General features: G+C 37.6%; 2 protein-coding genes across 2 annotated transcripts in view; one reads left to right on the top strand and one right to left on the bottom strand.

Annotated features, from left to right (window-relative positions):
* Positions 1–1,550: 1,550 nt before the first annotated feature.
* mfn1b (mitofusin 1b) lies at positions 1,551–12,396 on the top strand. Its single transcript, XM_051676063.1, is given in 16 exon segments — positions 1,551–1,610; positions 1,711–1,836; positions 2,903–2,992; positions 2,995–3,022; positions 3,135–3,398; positions 3,513–3,621; positions 6,549–6,656; positions 6,756–6,810; positions 6,813–6,893; positions 7,870–7,936; positions 9,339–9,471; positions 10,361–10,395; positions 10,397–10,442; positions 10,692–10,888; positions 11,163–11,297; positions 11,617–12,396. Coding segments are annotated over 15 exon segments (1,536 nt in total). The 5' UTR covers positions 1,551–1,610; positions 1,711–1,718; the 3' UTR covers positions 11,687–12,396.
* Positions 12,397–15,145: 2,749 nt separating this feature from the next.
* Positions 15,146–20,715, bottom strand: part of gnb4b (guanine nucleotide binding protein (G protein), beta polypeptide 4b) — a 29,114-nt gene continuing 23,544 nt past the window's right edge. Inside the window, exons 9-10 of the mRNA XM_051675955.1 lie at positions 19,850–20,066; positions 15,146–19,456 (exon numbers count right to left, since the gene is read on the bottom strand). Coding sequence (XP_051531915.1) covers positions 19,350–19,456; positions 19,850–20,066 — 324 coding nt within the window. The 3' untranslated portion in view covers positions 15,146–19,349. The remainder of the gene's footprint in view (positions 19,457–19,849; positions 20,067–20,715) is intronic.

Raw genomic sequence — 20,715 nt, 5'->3', positions numbered from 1 at the left:
TTTTATCCAAAGAATTAGCAAAAATGTAATTTAATAGAGGTATCGGTATTATTATCGATATTGGTGATATTGGCCTAAAAGTACTTGGTATCGGATCGAAAAGAAAATAAGTGGCATTGCCCATCCCTAGGGCACAGACAGTAGGTCTTTTGTCCTTCTCCCTGTCTGTGTTTATGAGCCGAGTGAGCACCAGTGGACGGGGCCATGGGTGTGATCATTTTAAAATAGGCGTTATGCCAAAATATCAAGGAAAATTGCATTCCTCATGACATGACCCCTTTAAAATGAACTTCGCTCCTGTGACTTTTATTTTGAAGGGATGGCAGTGAGTTTAGCTGCTGTCAGTCACATGGTGTGTTTGTCATGATAGCAGTGATCTGGTGAGATGTGATTTATGCAAGGGTTAGGGGGTTGTACTTGCTTGTTTTGATTACTGTGGGGGTTACCTCCCCCCATCCCCCTGGAAACTACGCCCCTGGATTTATGTGTTTTATAACATTTGTAATGATTATGTAATGATTTCAGACATAAAGAAGGAAAGCAAAGAGTTGTATATCTGACATTTCTGGTCAAATATTTCTCGTGTCTGATGTGCTAAAGCTAACAGCTCATGTCTCTTTTACAAACATCTGACAGTTGAACTGAAACCAGAAATTAAATATTTAGTTTTCTAAACCATCAAAGTCCAAGTTAACCACACATATAACTAAACAAGTTAGAGTTCATGAAATACACCTTGTTGTATTTGAAAAAAAAAAAAAAAACGGGGTCTCCAGCATGGGAGGCTGACACGCTAACGAGGAGGCTAAAGGCAACAGCCTCTAGTGCACCTCTTGAGGCCAGGGGAGTGAGGTTTACACACTGCACAGCTATCTACCAGCTGGCTACCATTACACTCACACCCCTAAACCTCACTCCCATCCGGGTCACAGCACCACTGTAACCGGTCCTACTCAGCCCGCTCTGAGTGGAATTCATACCGCCGTCTCTGGCATGGGAGGTGGGCACGTTAACCAGGAGGATAAAGGCTACAGCCCCTAGCGTCAGTCGCTAGTGCACCTCTTGTGGTCAGGGGAGTGAGGTTTACACACTGCACAGTTACCTACCAGCTGGCTACTGTTATATATGAATAATATCTATTATAATGCGCTTTCTAATCATTAATTTTAATTTTGAGTATAAAATTGTGTGATTGTACGTCTATTTAATAGTGTAGAGTTTGTGTATACAGTAATTTAGCTCTTCAATAGAAGGTTTTCATATTTAGTAGTAGTTGTACTGTAATATTGCCATTTAAAGGGTGAACAATAATATCACCAGATTTTAGTGACTGTTATAATGGTTTTGTGTGTCAGAATTTTGTGTGTTATGTTAAATGAATCATCAATCTGAAGTACTTTCAGTTTTGTATTACTGTAAGAGATTTGCATAACCCTTACAAAACAGTACTGTTGTCATACCATGTGTCTGTGTTGTGTCCGATAGAAATGTGATAAAATGACATGTCCATTTGTTAGTAAGGGGACTTTCCAGATTAATATATGTAAAATAATTGTTTTATTATTTGCTTTGTTCAGAGATTTGGCTGCTCTGATGAGAAGGGTTTGAAGGTAAGAATCAGTAAATATAATTTACAGATGAATTGCACAGTAAAGTCTTAGTCACCTGACTTTGGTGAGTACTGATGTTTTTGAAATATTCTCCATACAGGGTTGGAAATGGACCAGGATGATCGTTCTCCATTAAAGCACTTTGTGCTGGCCAAAAAGAAGATTGGTGATGTTTTTGAGCAGCTTTTAGATTATGTCAAAGAGGGCACAGAGTTTGTGAAAGATACACTGAAATTTTATCTGCTGTTTTTATTTAAAGAAATTGTTAAATTATGCAAAAGTACAAAGCTTGTCTGATAATGTCACAAATAGAAACAGGTTGCTAAGGTCCAGGGTTGTGAGGGTTACTTTTGAAATGTATTCCACTACAGATTACAGAATACATGCTGTAAAATGTAATTTGTAACATATTCCGTTAGATTACTCAAGGTCAGTAATGTAATCTAAATACTTTGGATTACTTCTTCAGCACTAGTAGATTTTTTCACTTGTTTTGACTATAAAAACTCTGCCAGTACAGTAAGACAAAATACAGGTTAAAAATACATTCTCTGAAAAACCTAAATATCTTATGCAGTGTTGTTTCTAAAACAAGATAAATCAAATTGATCTTGTTTTAAGGATTTTCAGATATTTTTACAGGAAAACAATACAAAAATTATTATCAAGAATATGATTTTTGCCCTAATATCAAAGGTCTTACTAGAAAAAAAGAAATTATGATCTAACGTGAATATCTTGATAAAAAATATGATCGTGTCTGGTAACATGTGCATGTAAAATGGCTAGAAATAGCATTTTAGCTTAGCGTAAAGCTGACAATTTACACAAGGTTTATTTCTATTTCTTCTGCTCCAAACTTACTTCAAACTTACTTCTCTGTCTGCTCGTATGAATGTAACACATCATAAGAAAGTGTTTCACCGCTGTTCAAATGCACTTTGGATCACATCATTTATATGTATAAATGTTTTCCATCTGAAAGGACTAAATATTAAATGAAACAAATGACAGTAAAATGCAAAGTAATCTCTTCAGTTATCTAAATACTTTTTGAATGTAACTATTCTAATTACCAATGATTTTAATTGTAACTGTAGTGGAATACAGTTACTAATATTTTGTATTTTAAATATGTAATCCCGTTACATGTATTCCGTTACTCCCCAACCCTGCTAAAGTCAGATTAGTCGGTTTCGTTTTTATGGCTGAGCTTAGCAAAGGGGAAATTAAGTTTGTGTTGTAGTGTTGAATTTGCATACGTTTTGGTTATGTGTTTGTGTCAACAGAATCCTGTCTGAATGAGTCGTTGGAGAATATTGCAAACAGGAGCCAGTTGGACCACATAGAAACATACACAAACAAACTGTCCACCATTAAAGAGGACATATGAAGGTGGCCTTTTTCGGCAGGTGAGTTCTGTGAACATTTGACCAGCAGTTGTGTATGATCATTTTCAGTTTCATATCAATAAATGCTGCATTTGACGTTAAAATTAAAGTCCTTGTTTTATTATTTTTCTAGAACAAGCAATGGCAAGAGCACAGTTATCAATGCCATGCTGCATGACCGTGTGCTGCCCAGTGGCATCGGTCACACGACCAACTGCTTCCTGAGTGTAGAGGGCACAGATGAAGACAAGGCTTATCTGAAGACCGAGGGCTCAGAAGAGAAGAAAAGTATCAAGGTATTGATGACAACTTTTCTCAGAATGTACGTAATGAATGTTCGATTCCCCTTTCTTATAGGTGAAGTGTGTCATTTTTTGTGTAATTTTTTTATCAATTGGTTTATTCTTAAGCCTTTTATGACCTTACGCGTTGGCTTAAGCGTTATCGGTGCATGTAAACGTGCTCAGTGATTTAAAGCGACAGTTTGACACTGATTTTCTCCTGCTTTTAGTCCTGGAACTGATGTCACCACACAACTGGGCAGCTGGATTGACATGTTTTGCCTAGACGCTGATGTGCTTGTGCTGGTGGCAAACTCCGAATCTACATTAATGAACACGGTGAGTTGGGTTGGCCGGTCGGCATTGAAAATAAAACATTTTAATGTGTATATAATTGGATAGCTTACTAAAAAAATCCTTCTGTGATCATTAACTCATTCTCATGCCGTTCCAAACCTGTATGACTTTCTCCCGTGGAACACAAAAAGAGATGTTTTAAAAAATGTCCTGGCTACTTTTTCCCATATAATGAAAATGAATAAGAACTAGGGCTATGGCAAGTTTTTTTTCCGGTTTCCGGTGTGAGAACGATGTGCGCGTCTGACTGCCACTTCACATTTGGACTATATGATTTGCGTGTTTGTTTTCTCTTGGATTTGTTAACATCTTATTGATCATGATCTACTGGACTTATAATACATTTGGAAATGGATTATATATCTTATTTCTGGAGTCTCTCTGCTCACTGGAGAAAAACAGCATTCACCTGCCGTTGGAGACTGGACAGCACTGTTGCTCCATTTCAACGGTATGTTGCAAGCCCTCTCTCTGTCTGTCATTCACCTCTTTCGGCATGGGTATTAGGCAAGTCTCCACTCTCTAAATCATCTCTGTCAACAGTTCTTTGACTGGTTGGGTTGCCTTCCTCTCGATCGACTGTTAGGTGTAGGACTGGGCAGAGTTCTGGCTAACGTGATATCGTTGTTATGTGGCTATTGTGGCTGGCATCTTCCTGACTGTTTTGCTCCACTTCTTATATACGATCATGCCTTGGATTTCATCTTCTTAAGTGCTTCTTTTCTGTCTTGCGCTCGTCCTTGCCATACACATCATAGAAATCAACCTCCTAACATCACAACTTAGGGTATGTTTACACGACAACAATGTACTAAAACCGAAAAGTTTTTCCTTTGCATTTTTGAAAAGTTTCGCGTACAGACGACAACGTGGTCAAAACGATCTCCGTTCACACGGATCCACCAAAACGACTAAAACGCTGTATTATCCATGCCAGGCCAGTAGTGGGCGATGTCACTTTGTAAAGAAACATTACGCGCCTGCGCACATAAGCATTCTTCCACAGAGTGATGAATACAAACAATGAAGATGGCGAAAGCATCGAGCAATTCTGTCTGGACGGACGATGAGGTTGCTTTATTACTACAATTACTTTGCTGGAGAAGCATCAATAAACTCAAAATCTTGAGCAGCACAAACACAATCCTGTAGTCCACCACTGTAGTTTTGAATATCTCGCGCATTGTTTTGAAGTACTCGCGGGCATGCCTATAGACTGAACACGTAACATGTAAATTTGTGAAGAGGATGGGGGCGTGGCCGGGCCTTGATTACGCATGCCTGGTGCTGAGTTGACTAATCAGCGGGAGAGAGATAAGGGGGCCAGAGATGCCAGTTCGAGAGAGAGAGAGAAAGTGAAACGCATGAAGCTGCGTGTGTTCAGCATGTCTGCGGTGAAGCAGCATGTGAAGTTGTTTTATGTTATGTTTAAGTTGTATAATAAATGTTTATGTGTTTGTCAAGCCGGCCCCAGCTTCCTCCTTTGCCATCGTTGAATTGTTACACTGGTGCCGAAACCCGTATGAGAGTGAGGTTTAGGGGTGTAAGTGTAATGAGGTTCTTAAGATGGGCAAGGAGGAGGCGGGAACCAGCTAATCAGTCAACTTAAAACTTATACATTGAACTCAAACATAACGTAAACTGCAAAATAAAAAATGATGCACACACACAGCTTCGTGTGTCTCTCTCTCTCTCGAACTGGCATCTCCGGCCCTCGTTATCTCTCTCCTGCTGATTAGTCAAATCAGCGTCAGGCGTGTGTCATCACGGCCCGGCCACGCCCCCCTCCTCGTCACAGTCCTCCACCACTAGATTCAGGCCAGGGAGACCTCTGGCCTGACTTACTCCCCCTCTCCCTTCCTGGAGGGGAGGTGTTACCCTTTAGGCCGTCCTTCCTCCGGCTGGCCTTCCCCGCTTCCTGGGAAACTTAAGAGAGATGAGGGGAGGTCGAGGGGTGAGAGAAAGAGCGAGCGGGAGAGGCAGAACAAGAGAGAGAGAAAAATGGCTCGCCGGTCCCCGGACACGCTGTCGCCTGGACCTCAGCCACACCTCCGCCCCCTGGCGGATGACAACCGCTCCTCCCCTGGTGGACGGCAATGGCTCCTCCGCTTCCTGAGGGGTGGCAGCGGGTCATCCGTCTCCCGGCAGATGGCAGTGACTCCTCCGTCCCCTGGCGGATGGCAGCGGCGAGGACTCCACGACAGCACATCCCTCCTCCTTCCCGGGTTTCGGCACCAGTGTAACAAGGTTCTTAAGATGGACGAGGAGGAGGCGGGAACCAGCTGAAACATCAACGTAAAACTTTAATAACAAACCGAACTCAAACATAACATAAACTGCAAAATAAAAAAGACGCACACACACAGCTTCGTGCATCTCTCTCTCTCTCAAACTGGCGTCTCCACCCCCCCATCTCTCTCCTGCTGATTAATCAACTCAGCGCCAAGTGTACGTCATCACGGCCCGGCCAGGCCTCCCTCCTCATCACAGTATTTTTATACAAAATTTAACTAATGCAAAATAACCATGTTTATTCCAGTTGTTGAATTAAAAATGCAATTTAGTGAGGTCATTATTGATGCATACTGTTTCCCGTGCTCTTGTTTTTATAAATGCTTACAGTAAACTGTACATTTTAAAATGAATGTACTGCACAGAATGCAGTAAGCAGTATGCTATTATGTATATTATTATATTATATTTGCTAATACACCACTTGCAAATATTCAAATGTTCCTAGAGTTCGGTGTCTTATTCCATGTTCTTGTTCTTCATACTCTGTAAATCATCTATTGCTCCTCGAAGAGTTAGGTTTGTTGTCTTTATGCTGCGTACTTGTGTGTGTTTGTGTACAAAACAGTATTTCCATCATTGGCTTCTAGTGAATTCAACCTTGTTCTTTCTTAAAGGAGAAGCATTTCTTCCACAAAGTGAAGGAACGGCTCTCAAAGCCCAACATCTTCATCCTGAACAATTGCTGGGACGCGTCTGCTGCCGAGCCTGAATACATGGAGGACCTGAGTTTATTTGGGTCTCTACGGTGGAACATCTCGTCCTTATGCCACTAAAATTGCTATGAGATGTCATTGATTACAAGTTTGGTTTAATGGTTTCAGGTGTGTAAGCAGCACAAAGACAGGTGTGTGAAATTTCTGGTGGAGGAGCTGAAGGTTCAACCAACCACATTTTCTTTGTGTCGGCGAAGGAGGTGCTGAACTCGTGGATGCAGTGGGTGCAGGGTATACCAGAGACTGGTAAGAGCATGGTCATGCCAGGGTTCACATGGCAGTGCCAGCTACTATGTGTGTGTGTGTATGCAGGTTTAGTGACAGACGAGTCACCTTTGGCATGATAATCTGGCTGCCAAAACAGCAGCTGTATAAATAAAAGCCTTATATGACAGTCACAGTAATGCTCCTGAAATGTCAGTTTAACCTGGAGCTCCCTGAATTGACAGAGGTAACCTCTATGTACTGAACTGTGACAAAATAATAGTCAAATCGACTAAAACAAAAATCTGAAAACCTTATTTCCACCGCAAACATTTTCAAACAGTCTGTGATTGGTTGAAGTATTCGGAATGTACTAATCATAGATGATGTCACAGAAACTGAATATGCACACTGTCCCAAAGGGCCGTTCACACAGTGATTTAATCTCTGGAGGTCATCAGGTGGCTGTACTGTTGGTTTTAGTTGCCGTTTCTATTGCTGGTCGCTGTAATGTTATTGGTCGGCCGCACAACAGGCCATAGCCAGCATTTTGAAAATCTGAACACAAATGGGATTTTTTGCTGGTTAAGATAAGATGTAATTCTATTTTGACACCGATTCAGTTTTCTTGCTAAATGCGTGATATTTTCTGGACATTTTCTTATATGGATTTCCACACATTTTATATGATCATAATTAGAACAGGGGAATCTTGCTGACTCTCGAGTCTATTATATCACAAGAGAAGCATCACATGCAGCCCAGTGTTTTCACTCCTAGTCACTACATTGCGTCACGCTCATTTGCGTAAAGTTAAACTCAAAAAATGTGTCACATAACTGGACATGCCCACTATGCTTCGATCACTGTCGCCTTAAATCACCAACTCTTGAAAATGAATTACTTCTGGTCCCTTTTAACCTGCACATCACTGTCAGTGTGAACATCACATAACGTGCGAGAAGATCCAAGAAGGTACGTTCAAAAAATGCTTTGCTAAAACCGTGTGTGTTCACAGGTGGCGCTCTCGTTGATGGGTTTCAGGAGAGACTGAAGGAGTTCCAGGACTTTGAGAGAACGTTTGAGCCAAGCTTCAGATTCAGTGGGATCCCTTTTTACCTGTTGCGGTTTTTTTTTATTACAGAAATGTTTTTAAGGAACAAAAAAGCCTATATATTTTTAAACCAATTTAAATTGTTATTAGTGAAAGCCTAAGACATCCATAATCTACAAAAAAAAAAAAAATCCTCCATCTTTTCTGATTATTTAATTGCATTTTTACAGCATGTCAGTAATCTTTAATTCATCTGTAAGGTAAGAGGTTAGAAAATGAGAACTGGTTTGGATCATTAACTCTGTTTACATTAAGCAGTGGGTGAAAACAGACTTATCTGTGCACAGGTAATCGCAATTCAGGAAAACTGATACAACTGTCTGGAGACTGATGAAAAATAATAATCTTCTGAGAAACAGATAATGTACAGCAGGGCTACTCCACTTCGGTCAGGGGCCGCAAAGCTGGATACCTGTACCCTCGAGGGCCGCACACTTAATTATTATGATTAAATATATATGTTTTATAAAGGGATAGTTCACCTAAAAATGTAAATTCTCTCATCATTTATTCACCCTCATGCCATCCCAGATGTGTATGACTTTCTTCTGCTGAACACAAATGAAGATTTTTTTTTTAGAAAAAATATCTCAGCTCTGTGCGTCTGTGCAAATGAATTCTTCAATCTATGTCATCATGGCTAAAGTGTTTACTAAAGCGAGGACATTAGTTTCACCCTCTTCTTTCTGTTCGTTCAGAATGGATGGAGTTATCACGTTTTTTGTATTTAATAAATGCTTTTTTGTTCATAGACTTTATATATACTGCAAAAAAATAAATAAATAATAATAATTCTAAATGAGGATTTTTGTCTTGTTTTCCAGTGAAACATCTAAACATCCATAACGAAGCAAAAGTCCGCTGGATACTTTAAGAAAATTTGTATATTATATATGTCTATTTTGTTTTGTTGCACAAAACAAGCAGATATTTTTACTTGAACATACACTTATATTCAGGAAACATTTTCTAAAAAACAAGCCATAGTATCCAATTAATATTTGCTTATCAGGTATTGTAAATTTATCTTGTCTTAAGGATGTTCATTTAGTTTTGCAGGGGGAGGGGAGATATTCATTAAGAAAATGATTTATTGCTGTGAAGAAATGTCTCACATAGGCTATTTGTTTTTATGTTTCCCTGCCTTTTGTGTTCATTGATTTACTTGTCTTATTTTTAATTCTGTTTGTTTTAAGCTCATGATACTGTGAGATGAATTGGAGAGTTGCTGACGTTTATGGTTTAGATATGCTGCAGTTTTCAAATTCTTCGTTTCAAGTATGCAGCACATCTGAATCTGTAACACTTTAAAGTCGGCCATGACTGCTCCTGTCACTGTAGCGTGTGTGTGTGTGTGCGCGCATGACCTCGTGGGAGTTTATCTCACATTCAGCAAAGTTTGAGCAGCATATGATCAGAGCAAAGCAGATCACTGAATGTGTCAAAGACATCATGGATCAAATCAACATTGCCGCTGTGGAGAACCGCAAGAGTCTGTTTGCTGAGGTAAAAATCTCATTAATTTGTTCCCATAGGAGAATTATTTATTAACAGTAATTATAAACCTTTAAAGACAGAAATAGGAAACTGTTTAACGGGGCAAATTAAGGAAAATTCTTTCATAAAAATTTACGATGATATAAAAGTTGAACGCTGAAGCTCTAAAATGCACTGGGAATTTGAAAACGGGGCTGGGAAATTCTATATCTCAATGCACAAGGTTTCTTTAAAAGTACTAGGACTTTACGAAGTACGTTTGATCACATTCAATTAACTGTCCACTTAACATGTTTCCTTAAAAAGCTTTTGCTGTGAAAGTATATACCACCGATCAAAAGTTTTGAAACACTTGACTGAAGTGTTTCTCATGATCTTGAAAATCTTTTGATCTGAAGGCGTATGCTTAAATGTTTGAAATAAGTTTTGTAGACAAAAATATAATTGTGCCACCATATTAATTTATTTCATTATAAATCTAAAATTTATTTAAAAACTAAAAGTTTTTGAAATTGATGACTTGGACCAAATAAAATAAAGAAAAGCAGCCAATAAGTGCCCACATAGATGGGAACTCCTTCAATACTGTTTAAAATCATCCCAGGGTGATACCTCAAGAAGTTGGTTGAGAAAATGTCAAGAGTACATGTCTGCAAATTCTAGACAAAGGGTGACTACTTTGAAGATGCTAAAATATAACACGGTTTTGATTTATTTTGGATTTTGTTTAGTCACAACATAATTCCCATAGTTCCATTTATGTTATTCCATAGTTTTGATGACTTTACTATTATTCGAAAATGTGAAAAAAAAAAAAAAATTTATAATAAAGAATGAGTGTTTCAAAACATTTGACCAGTAGTGTGTGTAGAGATCATTGTTCTGTTTCTCGACACAGGAAGAACCCATGATGTCCATGGTAAACATCGTGGCCTGTCATGTCCTGCACATCTATAGGCGTGATCATCGCTGGAGGAGCGGTGAGAAATACCACAAAATTTCCTCTGTACAGAATCCTTTTCTAATCTCAGTTGGAACACACATGGACCGTTTGACGCATATTGCCCTAAAAAATGGCAAGAGCTGGCTGAAATCTGTCCATACATGACTGTCTAAATCATAATGCATTAAGATTCTTAAAGTGAGAAATTGATGGTATTTTGAAAGATGAGATTGTTAGTAGTGAAACACATCCACACATTCAAGTTGATATTCTTATCTGTGTTAAGGTGCGTTTAAAAGTAGGCTGGCATCTGATCGCTCTCTCCATGAGTCTGTATGGAATGCTGCACCTGTATGAAAGACTCACCTGGACCACCAAGGCCAAGGAAAGAGCCCTGAAGAGACAGTTTGTGGATTACGCCACTGAGAAGCTTCAGCTGAACAACAGTTTCACCAGTGCAAACTGCAGCCGTTAAGTCCAGCAGTAAGAGTTTATGGGGGTTTTCATAATAGCTCTTCGGCCCCAAATCCGTTTGATATCAGAGTTTTGTTCGTTTAATTGGTGGGAAAGAATTCATCATTCATCATTTGCTAAACTGGTGTAATTTTTCCTTCTTCCGTGGAACACAAAACAGAGAATTTTTAAACAAGATTCTGCCCGGGCTATTCCATATAATGAAAGTGAACAGGGCTGTTAAACTCTTAAATTACACAAAACAAGAATTTTAATTTTGGGGTGAAATTCTCTCATCTTACAGGGAGATCGACAGCACATTCACTCGACTCTGTCAACAGGTTGACATCACACAGAAGGACTTAGAGAACGACATTCAGCGCCTTACCGCCAAGATCCCACAGCTGGAAACTGTACAGAGCCGATCTAAAGTGCTCAGGTCAGCTCAAGGATTTTCACACAGTATTTCAGCCGTCAATCACGGTAAACATATTATCAGCTGTAGCAGTTAAATTACATCTCTTTAAATTGTTTGTGTATGTACCCATGTAAGATGGACGTTTTTGGTGATTTTGTCGCACAATGCTTTATTTTCAGTGTCTCATGCAATGAGATGCCATTTTTGAGACAGTTTTAAGTTTGTGGGTTAGGGTCCATTCAGACAACCTACCCTATTCAGACAAGGTTAGGGTTATTTCATCCAATTATGAACTATTTTTGAGATGTTTGTAACATTTGATGGTGATTGTTATTTACAGACATAAAGCCACCGATCTGGAAAAGCAGTTGGAGGATTTCAGCTCTCAGTATCTGCATCCTCAGCTCTGATTCTGAGTCCACACAGATGCTTGGCTTCATCAAGGGCGTGATGTTATCCGTGAACACTGATCAGATTTTGTACATTTGACTTTTCATTACAAAGCCTAATTTAAAAAAAAACATTTATTGGTAGAATTTCAATGAATTGAACCCCCAGATCATCACCAATCCTCCACCAAATTGCACAGTGGATTCGAGACACTGTGGCTTAAGGGCCTCTCCAGATCTCCATCTAACCATTAGATGACCAGGTGGAGGATCGTGATGATCTGGGGGTGCTTCAGCAAGGCTGGAATTGGGCAGATTTGTCTTTGTGAAGGACGCATGAATCAAGCCACATACAAGGTTATCCTGGAAGAAAACTTGCTTCCTTCTGCTCTGACAATATTCCCCAACTCTGAGGATTGTTTTTTCCAGCAGGACAATGCTCCATGCCACACAGCCAGGTCAATCAAGGTGTGGATGGAGGACCACCGGATCAAGACCCTGTCATGGCCAGCCCAATCTCCAGATCTGAACCCCATTGAAAATCTCTGTGATCAAGAGGAAGATGGATGGACACAAGCCATCAAACAAAGCTGAGATGCTTGGATTTTTGCACCAGGAGTGGCATAAAGTCACCCAACAGCAATGTGAAAGACTGGTAGAGAGTATGCCAAGATGCATGAAAGCTATGATTGAAAATCAGGGACATTCCACCAAATATTGATTTCTGAACTCTTCCCAAGTTAAAACATTAGTATTGTGTTGTTTAATAAATTAATATGAACTTGTTTTCTTTGCATTATTCGAGGTCTGAAAACACGGCATCTTTTGTGTTATTTTGACCAATTGACATTTTCTGCAAATAAATGCTCTAAATGTGAATATTTTTATTTGGAATTTGGGAGAAATGTTGTCAGTACTTTATAGAATAAAACAAATATGTTCATTTTACTCAAACACATGCCTATAAATTGTAAATCCAGAGAAACTGATAATTTTGCAGTGGTCTGTTAATTTTTTCCAGAGCTGTATATATAAACATACACCGATCAGCCACAACATTAAAAGCACCTCGTGCCGCCAAAACAGCACCAACCCGCATCTCAGAATAGCATTCTGATATTATATTCTTCTCATCACAATTGTACAGAGCGGTTATCTGAGTTACCGTAGACTTTGTCAGTTCAAACCAGTCTGGCCATTCTCTGTTGACCTCTCTCATCAACAAGGTGTTTCCATCCACAGAACTGTCGCTCACTGGATGTTTTTTGTTTTTGGCTCCATTCGGAGTAAATTCTAGAGACTGTTGTGTGTGAAAATCCCAGGAGATCAGCAGTTACAGAAATACTCAAACCAGCCCATCTGGCACCAACAATCATCCATGCGATTATCTAATCAGCCAATCGTGTGGCAGCAGTGCAGTGTATAAAATCATGCCGATACAGGTCAGGAGCTTCAGTTAATGTTCACATCAACCATCAGAATGGGGAAAAAATGTGATCTCAGTGATTTGGACCGTGGCATGATTGTGGCATGTCAAATACTTTAAACAATTAAATTTTAAAAGGGCATGTTTCAATAATTACAAAATTGCATGATCTCTACATTGCATAATGTGCATTGTTACTGAAATTAATATAATTTTTTTTCTCATTCACATATTTCCAAATATTTTGGCTATGAAATTAAAAGTCTACAAAACAAATACACCGACACAGAGTGTAGATGGCAGCGTTTCTCCAGATTTGGAAAGAGGAGCTTTTAAAAAAAAAACCTTAGCAACGCCAAGCCAATTTAATAAAACTATGAACAGTAGTCAGAGATATGATTCATACACCAAAAGTATGACTTAACTGGTTAATGTTCTGTAAAGTCATTTTTATTTGTATAGCACTTTTCACGACACACATCGTTTCAAAGCAGCTTTACAGAAGATCATGCATTAACAGAAAATGAAACTGTAATATCTATAATGTCTTAGATTAATCATTGTGTATTTTGATTTAATATGACTGTAAATTTATTAATAATTATTATATTTATAACCCCTGTGAGCAAGCCGAAGCAACTGTGGCAAGGAACACAAAACTCCGTAAGATGTTGGTTGATGGAGAAAAATAACCTTGGGAGAAACCAGGCTCACTGTGGGGGCCAGCTCCCCTCTGACTAACATCATGAATATAATGCCAATATTAATTAGTTTAATAATTTTATACCATGACTTGCACTATACTAAGTAAGTGTTAAGGGTCAGTGTTTAAACAAAAATTTTGTATGAACTGTAAGATTAATGACTAATGTCTTTGAAGCCCAGTAAAATTATTGTATCATTAATAACGTTTTATTTAACACCAAGGCTATTTAACACATCCAGATAGTATTTTTGTTCATATTATTATTAACTACATTGTAGCATTTGGTATTTTTAGCGCAGGAGCATGACACCGAACCGATGCGGAATGTGAGAAGCGGAGTGCCCGTCTGTGCGTTTATGGCACGAGCATCCGCCACTGACTCGGCAACATCTGCACAAGGACGGCACGAAACAAATAATGTTCAGCGAAAATTCAAATGAAGATCGTGATGTGTGTATTTGGAACTATATCAGATTGCAGGGGAAATTTTTTTGCCCAGAGCCGCCGTTAATTTCCGACCCTGGATGGAACTAGAGATTGAAATGAGAGATGTAACAGGTGTTTAAGTTTCTCTCTTCATAATGCAGCTGGTACATTATACAAAGCATTTGTGCCATTTCTGCCTTTCTTGCAAATGTATAATGCAGCACATTTGCAAGAAAGGCAGAAATGGCAAAAATGTTGCTGACAGCTGCACGAGAGAGAGAGAGAGGGAGAGATAGAGCAGATTTACACGCACAGCTTCTGGAATTACAGTTTGATACAAAAACAAGTTTATTGATTTGATTTATTCATCTCTATCTATATGGTTTACTAATTCGCAGCTGCACTTTAAAGTGATTAAAGCATTATGCATTATGAACGTGGAAATTTTGGCAATTATTAAAATGATGTGCAATACCCGCAATCCCTCAACGAATTTCAGGCTCTGCAAATGGTATTATATTAAAATATTAAAGTTACCCTAGTTCCCCTCCTTTATAATTTCATTATACAAAAAAAACATTACTCCGCAATAGCATTTTTTCCCCAATCTTGTCATACATGTCAAGGCGGGCCAAATCAAAGGTCATCAAGGGCCAACTTTGGCCTGTGGGCCCTAGTTTGGGCATCTCTGGGCAACCAATCTGTACAATTGTGGTGAGAAGTATATCATCTCAGAATGCTATTCTGAGATGCGGGTTAGCGCTGTTTTGGCAGCACGAGGGGGACCTACACAATATTTAATGTTGTGGTTGATAGGTGTATATAGGCCTATCCCTTTTAGACAGCTCAAATACGTACTACATATGTAAATATAATTGCATAAGTTTAAGAGGCACAAAAAAACACCACATCAGTCTTTAGATTTGGTTAAAAGTCTTTGTTTTATTGGTTACATTATCAGTGTATAGCAACATTATCACCATGTTACTTTACAAATACCAAAAAAGTTGAAACAAAAAGTTATTAAATTGATTAATTGCAAATATGGCACAGTGAAAGTACACAAGGCACCACACTCCTGGTTTCATTGGCTCAAAAATAAAAATAACATTATGTTAGATACAAATGAGCCAAAAGCCTATTACTTATAAACACTTTAAGCACTGGGCTTCTAACTGGTAATACTAAAATGCTTTTTTGTTGCTCAGTTTTGAGTGGTTTGGCCTGTAGCAGGTATGGAAATAATGTCTCAAACAACTTGTTTTAAAATCGACAAAGCACTGAAAGACTTTTGCTCCAACATTTCAGCCAATGGAGAATCAAAACCACAATTGTGATGGCAAGATGTTAAAACTGCCCATTTCAGCTGATCTGAAACCAACCACTCAAATTTTAAACTTGTTCATTATAAAACATCCACAAACATAAATCACTGATTGGCAATCTGTCAACCTCTACAGTCAACCACAATACCATAAACAGAAATCTGAATGAATTCTCAAGCAATACTTTTAACCAATACTAGTTACAATACCAGCAGACAATCTTCCTGTGCAAATTGTTGAATTTTCAAGGAGACATTGCTACTAATGACATCTCTTTTCACAGTCAACTAATATCTTAAAACAAAGCAAAAATTCCTCTATGGTGTGTTGACTAATTCTAGAAAGGTAAATAAGGTGTTTATTTATACTAAATAAGCATCTTCATACTGTAAAAGGACTCAAAACAAAAAATACACTTCTTATTAATACCACAACATATTTTCAAGCTGATCCCTTTTTATACAGTAAGTCAGAAGTTTATATACACTTAGGTATAAGTCATTAAAACTCACTTTTTAACTACTCCACAGATTTCATATTAGCAAACTACAGTTTTGGCAAGTTGTTTAGGACATCTACTTTGTGCATGACATGAGTAATTTTTCCAACAATTGTTTACAGACAGATTGTTTCACTTTTAATTGACTACATCACAATTTCAGTGGGTCAGAAGTTTACATACACTAAATTAACTGTGCCTTTAAGCAGCTTGGAAAATTCCAGAAAATTATGTCAAGCCTTTAGTCAATTAGCCAATTACCTTCTGATAGGCTAACCCTAACCATTAGCTTCTGATAGGCTAATTGTAGATATATTTTAAGGCCTACCTTCAAACTCAGTGACTGTTTGCTTGACATCATGGGAAAATCAAAAGAAATCAGACAAGACCTCAGAAAAAAAAAAATTGTGTACCTCCACAAGACTGGTTCATACTTGGAAGCAATTTCCAAATGCCTGAAGGTACCACGTTCATCTGTACAAACATTTATACACAGAAGTATGCAAGTATAAACACCATGGGACCACGCAGCCATCATACTGCTCAGGAAGGAGATGTATTCTGTCTCCTAGAGATGAATGTATGCTGGTGTGAAAAGTGAAAATCAATCCCAGAACAGCAGCAAAGGACCTTGTGAAGATGCTGGAGGAAACAGGCAGACAAGTATCTATATCCACAGCAAAACGAGTCCTATATCGGCATAACCTGAAAGGCTGCTCAGCAAGAAGAAGCCACTGCTGCAAAACTGCCATGAAAAAGCCAGACTACAGTTTGCAAGTGCACATGGGGACAGTCTTACATTTTGGAGAAATGTCCTCTGGTCTGATGAAACAAAAATTGAACTGTTTGGCCATAATGACCATCGTTATGTTTGGAGGAAAAAGGGTGAGGCTTGCAAGCCGAAGAACAACATCCCAACCGTGAAGCATGGGGGTGGCAGCATCATGTTGTAGGGGTGCTTTGCTGCAGGAGGGACTGGTGCACTTCACAAAATAGATGGCATCACGAGGAAGGAAAATTATGTGGATATATTGAAGCAACATCTCAAGACATCAGCCAGGAAGTTAAAGCTCGGTCGCAAATGGGTCTTCCAAATGGACAATGATCCCAAGCATACCTCCAAAGTTGTGGCAAAATGGCTTAAGGACAACAAAGTCAAGCTATTGGAGTGGCCATCACAAAGCCCTGACCTCAATCTGATAGAAAATTTGTGGGCAGAACTGAAAAAGCGTGTGTGAGCAAGGAGGCCTACAAACCTGACTCAGTTACACCAGTTCTGTCTGGAGGAATGGGACAAAATTCCAGCAACTTATTGTGAGAAGCTTGTGGAAAGATACACAAAACATTTGACCCAAGTTAAACAATTTAAAGGCAATACTACCAAATACTAACAAAGTGTATGTAAACTTCTGACCCACTGGGAATATGATGAAAGAAATAAAAGCTGAAATAAATCATTCTCTCTACTATTATTCTGACATTTCACATTCATAAAATAAAGTAGTGATCCTAACTGACCTAAGACAGGGAATGTTTTCTACGATTAAATGTAATTTAAAAAAATGTATTTGGCTAAGGTGTACGTAAACTTGTGACTTCAACTGTGTGTATATATTTTTTTAAATTAACAAACTTCTGAAAAAGTTCTTAAATGCTATTTCACAGTTATGAGGTGTTAAGAGAGTTAACAATATAATTTTTGACAAACTGAAGTGCACAAGAAATACAGAGACATACAGTCAGGACTCTGGCACTTATAAATATGGCGAAAGTGGGTAAATGGCTTTATCTCTGATCATGTTTTTTTTTAATTCATGTTACAAATCTAATTTGATCAAATGCAGTGATTCAGGGAGCAGGTAAATCATCCTGAGCAGGTAGTGTAATTCATGTCCACCTGTCTGCTCACATTTATATGCTGAAACAAAGATGTTTTATCATGGGACAATCTTAAAAAAACCTCTCAAGAACATGTCAGAGTCACTTAACACCCCAAAATCAAAATAAATAAATGTTTCACTTAAAAAAAAAAAAAAAACTATTTTCAGAACAATTGTTCATTTTGCATTGTAACATTATTTCATGACAATTAAGCACATCTCTACCAATGCTCATTACTGCGAAAAACCACAATTAAACATTATTTAAATTGTAAAATACATATACATTATAGTAGTTTTTGCTGTACTGCTTTTTATGATGATTTTATTGATAGAAAAAAAACTGCATTACATAAATCAGAAAATAATGGAGAATCACCATTGTGAATAAGGGGTATTACAAGAAAACAAATTTATATAATTAAACATTCAGATGTATTATGTTAATGAGAATTTTAAGGGAAAATGTGCTTAATCGTCATGAAAATGTTACAATGCAAAAAAAAAAAAAAAAGTAAAGAAATAAAGTCCTAAAATTCGATTAATTTTCTTTGTTCAAAATATAAATCACTTATTTTTTATTTTAAATGGGTTTTCATTAAATTTATCATACTGTATACTGCAACACTTCAAATTTATAAGGGGGGAGGGGGGCATTTATGAATAATAATAAAAATTAAAAAAAATACATATAAAAAAAAAGTGTTATCAATTATTTAAAAGCACATATTTTCGTTTGTAAGCACCAGGAGTAAGAATCTATTATTAGGATTAATCTACTTTGATCACTAGTAATTAAGGCTAAAATTTGAGGGCATATAGATTGTTTTATTTACCATTCAGTAAAGGTGTCATAATGCTTCAATTTAACATACAATCTAAAGGCCATGAAAAAAACTTATTTGCAAACACCCATAAATGATGAATGATTTAGTGGATTAAATAAAAGTAAATGTCTAGACCGCATGTACTGAGGTTTTCTGCATAAAGACTCATGACATGTTTTACACTTTTGATACCATTCCAACTTTGTGTAATGCACACACTTCTGTTTGATAAACGTTATGTCATGTTTAGCGTTGTTTTCTATTTACACAAAATAAAGTACAAAATCCAAGAAAATGAAAGATAAAAAAAAAAAAGTCATGGGCAAATGAGCAACTAGAAAAATATATACATGAACACTATGTATGTATATACTATATGGTATATACATACATACACATAATGCTGTACATATATACCATATCATGGTACATGTATATTTACATTTTACACAATGACACTTCTTATGATTCCTGAGGCCAATTATGACGATTGGCTCTCCCACACGATTGAAATTTGTACTGACTAATAACTTGAATACAGTTGAACTGCTGTGGAAAGACAGAGAGACGGCACCTGGAGATTTTAAGAGCACTCTCAGTTCCAGATGCGAAGAAAACTGTCCCATGATCCTGTGGCTACAGCCATTCCATCATCAGTCACCCCTAAACAACTCACCCTGTTATCATGACCAGCCAAAACACCTGCACAGAGAGAGAGGGTCCCACACATTAACAAACTTCATTATCTGAAACCTTTCCATCATTTACCGAATTTTAAAAACATTGATGGACAATTCCAAATGCAAATCTCCGACATTTTGACAAAGTACATCAGCTTTATCAAGACAATAAGAATAGTACATACACAAATGGAATGGCATACCTCAATGGAATTATCAGGGAAATAAAAAAATTATAAAAAAGTCATTACATGGTTGTCATATATAAAAACATTTTAGGTTGAATTTCCTGCCATTCCACACAATTCTTGTATGGTCAAGATGAAAATAGAAAAAAAAAAATGTTCTTTATAAGATGATGACATAAACATCTTCAAAGAGCGCTGAACAGCAGTGTTAAGTATTTTTCTCTCACCTACGCGCTCTCCTTTTAAAGTGTCCCAGACGTTGCAGTTGAAGTCGTCGTATCCGGCCAGCAGGAGGCGTCCGCTCTTGGAGAAGGCCACAGAGGTGATGCCACAGATAATGTTGTCATGAGAATACATCATCAGCTCCTGGTCTGCACGCAGGTCAAACAACCGGCAGGTGGCATCGTCTGAGCCCGTAGTGAAGGCATTTCCATTAGGAAAGAACTGCAAGAGTAAATGACAAACATGACTGTTCATTTAGTGTTAAACAAGAGTAGCTTCAACAACACAATAAAAAGCATTTTTTAAATATGCTGCAAACAGAATAAAACGATGTTGGAATAAAAATAGGAAAAAAAATGTTAAGAGTAAAAAAAACAAAAAAACATTAAGGATGTGCATATACTATATATTTTCAAAATCGTCTAGTCAGTGGGTTGTTTGAATAACCAGTTGAGTAAACGGTCTTTAGAAAAAATGGTAACACTTCACACTACGGCTATACTTGTTAACATTAGTAAATGCATTAGGTAGAGGTGGGCGATTTATCACGATATGAGTAATTTTATATCATGATAACAATATACATCACAATATAATTACATTTTTCAACCAAAAAAATTAAATAAATAAAAATTGGTTATATATTAAATAACCATATTGCAATGCCTATTTTTGAATAATCCAGTTAGTGAATTAAATACTTATATAAATATATATAATTAATAAAATATCAATGAAAGCTACTTTATATATAAATGTTTTCTTCATTTGGAACTTGACGGAACTTGACAAACATAGCCAAAGTAAAAAAAAAAAAAACATCTTACCGTAGGGCTGAATTTCACATTATGCCACATTTCAGTCTGATGTT

This window comes from Myxocyprinus asiaticus, chromosome 37, assembly GCF_019703515.2.
Source record: "Myxocyprinus asiaticus isolate MX2 ecotype Aquarium Trade chromosome 37, UBuf_Myxa_2, whole genome shotgun sequence".
In the NCBI taxonomy this organism is placed as follows: domain Eukaryota; kingdom Metazoa; phylum Chordata; class Actinopteri; order Cypriniformes; family Catostomidae; genus Myxocyprinus; species Myxocyprinus asiaticus.
Note: the sequence above shows the minus strand (reverse complement) of the source record. Positions and strands in the feature narration are given on the sequence as shown.